Here is a 7500-nt window from a genome sequence, read left to right as displayed (position 1 = left end):
TAAATACAAAATGGCTGTTCACGTGTGAATACATCAGTTCAATGAAACTAAAACAACAATGATTTTTCTTAATTTTTAAATTGCTGAAAGTGATTAAAACCACGCCTCTCGAGGAAGAGTGAGTAAGGGTGTAGACGAAGATCTTAAATAATATGCATCGACACTATGCAATGAAAGTGTTAAGAACTGTGGAAAACAAGTTATCGTTTAACGCCTTGTGCGTAAGTTTAAATGTTTAAATCCATTCTTTGACTAATCGGTAGCCTGTTCAGGCTAGCTAGGTCCTCCTGTCCGGCAATGCCTGCGCATGCATTCTGAAGACGTTGGAGCCGCTTTTGCTTGTATAATGCGGCAACGGATGAAATACTGAGCTAGCATAGTCAATTTTATATAGCACCTAGCTTCCTAGAAATATTTCATTAACATGAAATGAGGCGAGTCTTTTCATTCCATAACAGGAAGTTAGCCGTGAGTTTATGTGCGAACTCCAAGTAAGAAGTTAATCAAAATGACTGCCCAATAACTTGGTACATGGTATCCGCTCGAGCTGAGTATCACCACATGTAATAGGCAGTGAGCGGTGATCGAAGTTGTGGACGCCTGCCATTTGGCGCGTCGAAATCAGCATTCATTTGGTTTTTGAGGAGTTCAAAGCTAGATAGAACTTTGAGAATAGTCCGCAAGTCTTGCAGTTGCGTCGTTTACCTTAGTTACACAAGAGTCGAGATCGCATACTTTTGAATGGATGTAAAAAGACGTATCATGAGCGTACTGCATGGTAGCAGGGTGATTGCAACTTTCCTTGTAGTTCGGCAACGTAAAAATTTAATATCACTGGTCCCAAAATTGATCCTTGTGGGACGCCAAACTCTACAGTGGCAAGGCTAGATTTCTTATCGTCGATAGGCACCAGTTATTTCCTGCCAGCAAGATAGTTGATCATCCAGAGCAGAAAGTAATTTGAGAACCAAATTTGAGAACTGTGCATTTTAATAAGGAAAGACTTAAACGGGACAGTATCGAATGCTTTACTGTAGTCTGCGCACACTATCAGAGTCACTTCTCCCTTCTTTGACGCGCAAATTAGGGCGTCTAGAATTCCCAGTAAAACACTTTTTGTAGAGTGGCCTTTTTGAAAGCCCGCCATCGTTGAGCCGAGGATAGCTTTCTCGTTTATAGAATCACTGTGTTGATATAAAACTAGGCGGTCAAAGACCTTTGAATGAGCAGGCAAAATAGAGATAGGCCTGTAGTCCGCCTCACACAATGGCTTGTCAACTTTAGGAATAGGTGATATTCTAGCTGTTTTCAAGGCCTTAGGGAAGGTCGAAGAGGTGATGCAGGTGTTTATAATATGCATTAAGTACGATGCCTACTAATTCAAAGGTATTTTTGCGCAGTTTACTGAATATGCTGGAAAAGCAGATCTTAGCAAATGTTATTGAAATCCAAAAAGAATTTGGGGGGTAACCATGCATTTTTCGAAGATAATTAATCATCAATATTTGTAAAAAGCTTTAAAATGCAAAGAAATGTATGGCGTTCTTTACCAAATTGAAGCTTAATTATCTCTGAAAAATGCGTGGTTACCCCCACTTTTCTTTTTGGATACTAAGAGCACTTGCTAAGTTCTGGTGTTTTCTCCGCATAGTTTTAAACCGCGCAAAAATATCCCTGTATAAATAAGCACCACCCATAGGAAATCCGAGTATCTCGAGGTGCGCAGAACGTATGCGCAATAACAATAGAAGGCACCGTCCTTAAAGGGCTTGCAAAATTTTCTTTTGCCAAGTTTACGACCTTGACTGGTTTTGATATTAAGTTGTCGGTAAAGGTAAATTTGGGCGTCTCGTCTCAATTTTTTAGTTTTTGCAAATCTTGAATCGGTGGGCTGTGAAGTAAATTTTCCCGAAAAAAAATTCTGAAAAATTGATTTCAAAACCGATAAATCGCTTTTCATTGTTTCCCGCCATAATGTGCGCACGAAAAATGATGGACGTATCATATCAATCACACGTGAAAGGATTGCGTGTCAATAGCCCATTTCCGAGTTGCTGCCTCAGTTTCAAAGCGAGTCCTGGTGCACAACCATTCAAATGGAAATTAGTTTCGTATTCTTATGCAAATCAAACTCATTTCCCTTACAATAGTTAAGCACCAAGACTCACTTCGAAACCGAGACAAACAGCAACTCGGAAATGGCCCATTGAGAGCCTTTACACGCGATCTGCTACCTTAGCATGTGCCCGAACGCTGATTGGCTCGCCATAATTGGCTTTCAATTAGGGGGCGGAGAGGAACTGCACGCGAAATATTTCTTGGGCTTTATGGGCCTTACTAACACGGCGGCCATTTTGAGTCCCGAGGGATTGAAAACTTTTGTTTTGCCCCACCGAAACTCCATCCCAAACATTTCAACTCGAGATCTATTGTCTATGGCCAATATGGCCGCCGCGCGAATAAGGCCCACTTTGACGCCAAAATTACTTCCTTTCCCGACGGAGTTTAAGATATTGTTTGCAAATTTTCAGTTCTAATATATGATTGTACTACCCCAAATACCGTGTGAGGAATTTTTCGTTTCTCTTCGGAGACTGATTTCATAGTACTTTTCCTGCCCAAATTAAGTGTGATGAGAGTTTCGACTTTGGTGCGTGATATTTCCTTCAACTCTTAACGTATCAAACAATCCTCACACGGTATTCGAGTGCATTCATCTGTGACTAATAAAGTAAAGGGGCAGAAGCTTCTGTAGCAAATTCGGTTGTTCTGAATTTGAGACCTTAAAACGAAAAGGCAATATGAAATACCAAAAAACTAAAACTTTATTAAAATAATTCAATTTATTAGCTTTAATATGACATATAGTTTGACCCAATACGAAAAATAGCGGCGCGACTATTTCCATATTTCCGTGGACACCTCATTTTCCTTTAGCGAGACCTTTTAAAAATGTCAAGACAAACCAAAACATCAGTAGCGTACTTAAAATTCAGGTCAACGATTAGAGTACTTCAAATCTGTAAAAGAGTTTGGGTGAGCCGGCTAGTTACAAGAGGCCTTGCCTTATCAGGAATCTTCAATCAGTTCTCGATAACCCTGACTAAGGAATTTCACATTTCCTAACGATTCTGATAACAGACCTCCCGTCTTCAAGTGATCTGTCTTATCCCCGTGTTATTCTTAAGTGCTTTTTGTGAGCCACGAGGTTTCCATAAACTTGTTTTATAATGTTATTGTTACTAAAATGTTGTGGCAAACTTTATTTGAATACATAACAGTGATCATGACAAATAAGCCACGGCATATATCATGTTACCTCGTAATCGAAATATTGTTTCTCCTAAATGTTTAATACACAGGTGCCCAACAGATAGGACATTGGTGTACAACTATGATCCAGCAAGCACTTTTCAACGATTCAAATTCAAAACATTCCGGTTCTTCAGCGACTACGACGCTGTTTTCATCCACTGTGAGGTGCTTGCCTGTCACCGTAACACTCTAAACTCCAGGTTTGGTCATCATAACTGAATGCTATCCTTAGTGTTCGATTTTTCTTGAGTACTGTTTTCTAACGCAAAATCTCAGATGAGTGACCTCCCAGACTTTTTCGGTAATTGTCGGAATGAGAGATCTCGCAAATAGCCCGTTATCGAAGGATTTAACAATGTAAACGAAAGCCTTGCGAAGACAGATACTACTTCAATTCATCATTCTCCCTCCTCCCTGCCCCCCTATCACGACCACTCTTAGATTTTCAGTTAGTTTAACGTGCATGTTAGTTCAAGGAAAGCTCTAAAAGAACGATATGTCAATCATCTAAGAGTGACAAATCACCTTCTTCCCTTTCGTTGTTTATGTTCTCGCGTTCCCTTAATTTAGAAACTTTACCAATGTCTTAGTGTAACGCTATCCTCCGGATAAATCACTATCCATTGGATAGCGCTATTGGTTTCACTACGAATCAAAATGGCAAAATGATTGTTATGGGGCAGTGGGTAAATTGCACACATCAATTGCTCACTGCAAATGTTATTTGACGCATCTACAGCTGGCAGCAGGGTCGTTTGACATAAGGCAATCGCTTCACAAGTCTACTCATGGAATAATATGGATGCAAAACCAAAGTACAGCGATCGGTCAACTCCTGGAAAGAGGCCTTGATTATTTGCAAAAAAAGAGAGGTTTCTGCGCCTTCACTTTTAACAGCAAATCAAGGCAAACGCCCTTGAAAAACCATGTTCTAGAAATCCCATCCGCAGGCTAACTCTGGGCATTAATTTATGCTTCAGAGCATAGAGTGAAAATCCTCTCAGAAAATAAAGTTTTCCAATGTTTCCTCAAACGATTCTGTTGTTCAGTGGCTGCGCCAAAACAGGCATAAGGGACTTTAAGAGCTACGTCGACGGAAACGTCACCTCCAAGTGTAACTTCGTTCGCGTAGCTTGGTTCAATTTGGGCGAACTATCCTAAAACTACGATTGGTAGAGTAAAAATAGAGAATGCACGGTTCACATTTGTAAGCTCACATTTTCGTTAAAACCTCAGGTTTAATTTACAAATTAAACTAGACTTACCCGTAAGTTGGAGTTTGATTGGAATTCTGGCAGTCATCTTGAGAGCAGAGATTACACGAGATACCACGCATGCGCACGAGCTAGTCATATTAAAAAAGAGAGAGTGTCCACATGATGCCCCAGAACAGTAATAGGTGCAGTAAGTTGGAGTTTTTAGTTTCAGTTTTTTATTTATCTGCACTATTTACAAATATTTCTACATTAAACCACATTGCAAGAGTAAAGAGATAAAACAGCAAAGTAAATTACACAAGTGATGAATTAAGCAAAATATTCGCAGTGACCAAAGTACCTTAAGCTTTCGAGTTGGTCACTGACACGTAAAATTAATCGACATGAACATGTACACATATTTTCTTAAAAAAACAGAAGAAAGTACCATGCAAATGGGTTATATAAAGAGACAGATTGAATAATTAGAAGATACATATTGTATTGTTTGTAAAAAAACAATTAAAGGATTGTTTGTTTGTTTGTTTGTTTTTTTGAGTTCTAAGTAAATAGTTTCCCAGATTTTTGATGCACCATAATTACTACTTAATTATACTTGGTCTATAGATATTAAAATTGGTCGCAAATCTAGTATTATAGCTATGAATCTCAGAGGCTAGTGTAAGAGTACCAGAAAGTACTGCTGGGAAGTTTTTGGGATCACTTTCAAGTTTATGTATAAAAAGGGCTAATTTAAATTTGCAAATGTTTTTCAGTGTGAGAATCTGTAGAAGACTGAAGTAGATATAGCACTATCCCTGCTATGCGCAAAGAATATGCTACGTACACATTTGTTCTGTTCGTTTTGATCTTTTGTAACCTTGTTTTACAGGCACTGCCCCAACTTGTAATTTATGACTTAGATATGGATAGATGAACAAATACTACAGAACATCTGCATAACATAGTAATTTATTCATAATTCCTATATCTTTGACTAGTTTATTGTTGATATGCTGAATCTGGGGTCCCCAATCTAAATTCTAATCAATATATACACCTACATATTTTAATTTGACTTTTGCGCTCAATAGTATGTATATGTATATTTCCACCTATTCTAGAAGATGAAATTACCATAATACCTTAATATGTGTTAAAGTTTGTCTTGGTTAGGTTAATGGATAGTTTGTTAGTGACCAATACTTAAAAGAATTTTAATTCCTCATTTACAACAGATTTAAGATGTTGTAAGTGAGCACTTGTATAAAACATATTTGTATCATCAGCAAAGATTCTAAAGGATAGCTTAAGCACCTAAGGTTGATCCTTGTGGTATTCCACAAGTAATAGTTTCACAACTAGATCTGGTATTACCAATTTTAACAAATTGAGTCCGATTGCGTAAATAGCTTTCAAACCATTTAGAAGGAGTTCCACGTATACCATAATGGTAGAGTTTAGGCAAGAGAATGTCATGGTTGACGGTGTCAAATGGACTAAAAAATTAAGAAAGAGAACACAGGTAACCGATCTTTTATCTCCTTTAATTTATTAATTCTACCAGTCATCCTCTGCAGAGATTCCACGAGATTTTAAAACCGTGTGGAGACTCAACAACAAGTAAAATAACACCAGCACCTTTATGGTGTTATTATGTTTCATAATTGACGTAATGCCCCTGTTTACAAACTGATGCTGCAAGTAAAAGAATATGTGCTGTCACGTGGAGTTAAGGGGCAGAGAGAATGATTTGCCCAAACTGCCTCAATGCTACTGGTTTATAATAAAAGTTATAAAATGTGCAAGTATCATTCCAACTTGCTGCTTTCATAATGGATGACATGTCCACATTGCGGGCTTTTGCTTTACTGGTTGAAGCAGTCCTTGTACTATAAGGTAATTGTGTCAATACCCGCATCTGCCATGACAGTTCTAATCCAGCGAGACATGTTTAGTTTAAAACTTTGTTTTGAGGCTGAATAAAACTAAGAAATAACTGTTCCTCGTTGCCACGTAAGGAATTTGTGCGATGGTTATAGTCCTTTCGTGTAGAAGCTACACAAATCCTGTCATCCGCCCTAAACTTGAGGAGCTCTAGAGCTGGGTGTGGTTTCACAGTTTTTGAATGTTTAACTAAATCGTGCATATTGAAAATATAGGAATGATCACTGTTTCTTTCCATATATCTAAGCTTCATATAACGAGGTGTCTGGCATCTTTTCCCTGTGACCAAGGCGGATAACATAACTAACTTGTAAGTTTAGTTTATCTAGTAGCCACAATCCTTTAAGATATGTAAGAACGATGAAGGTGTCCCATGTTTTAGTATACCTTGGAAGGGCTGGTCGAGACTGGTAAGCCCCCTTAATAAAACGCTGCAGCAAGGGGGAGCTCTTGTTGGAGTATTGCCTTCCAGAATAGCAAATGCTGACAATGTCACTCCTAGTAGTATTAATACTGCTGAAACTAAGTCCTTTATCAAACAAGCCCCCTTAACAAAATAACACTGTTCACAGGGAGATAAAGGGGACTGATATTCCTGTTCCTGCGTATGATTGCCATTTATCCGGATACACTTGATATATTGCTTCTCAGTGCTCCCTTTGTCAGGGGATTGGTTAGGACGTCCCCTGTCATGGACTAAAAATATATTCCTCTTGTAGCTGGATGGCTGAGAGGTCTGTCCTCCCTTCCTTGTCTTGTTTTCCAGCTGCTTTGCAGCTTTTTACTTTCCTTCACCAACTTCTGGCGTTCAGCGAGGTCATCGTCAAACAGCTCGACTCCATTCTTCATAACTGGTTTTGAAATCTTCATCAGAATCTCTTTTAAACACGTCTCGGCGGCACGTGTTTAAGTCATAGTTGGCTGATGCTATCAGCAAAATAGAGGTAGATAAGAGCTCTGAGTCACTTCTTAGAGCTGTTCCCACTTGTCCCGCAATTCTGGAAAGTGGTACAAGGCCCGTAATAATGGCCTCTTGCAACTT

At 38.8% G+C, this 7500-nt stretch overlaps 1 protein-coding gene across 2 annotated transcripts in view; it reads left to right on the top strand.

The window, feature by feature from the left end:
- LOC138018999 (uncharacterized) overlaps positions 1-7500 on the top strand; it is a 48855-nt gene that overhangs the window by 38822 nt on the left and 2533 nt on the right. The window contains exon 16 of one of the 2 annotated variants that reach the window (XM_068865670.1): positions 3363-3546. In XM_068865670.1, coding sequence (XP_068721771.1) covers positions 3363-3534 — 172 coding nt within the window. In that variant the 3' untranslated portion in view covers positions 3535-3546. The remainder of the gene's footprint in view (positions 1-3362; positions 3547-7500) is intronic. The other variant, XM_068865677.1, reaches the window with a different exon arrangement.

The sequence above is a fragment of the Montipora capricornis genome, chromosome 2 (assembly GCF_036669925.1).
Source record: "Montipora capricornis isolate CH-2021 chromosome 2, ASM3666992v2, whole genome shotgun sequence".
In the NCBI taxonomy this organism is placed as follows: Eukaryota; Metazoa; Cnidaria; class Anthozoa; order Scleractinia; family Acroporidae; genus Montipora; species Montipora capricornis.
Note: the sequence above shows the minus strand (reverse complement) of the source record. Positions and strands in the feature narration are given on the sequence as shown.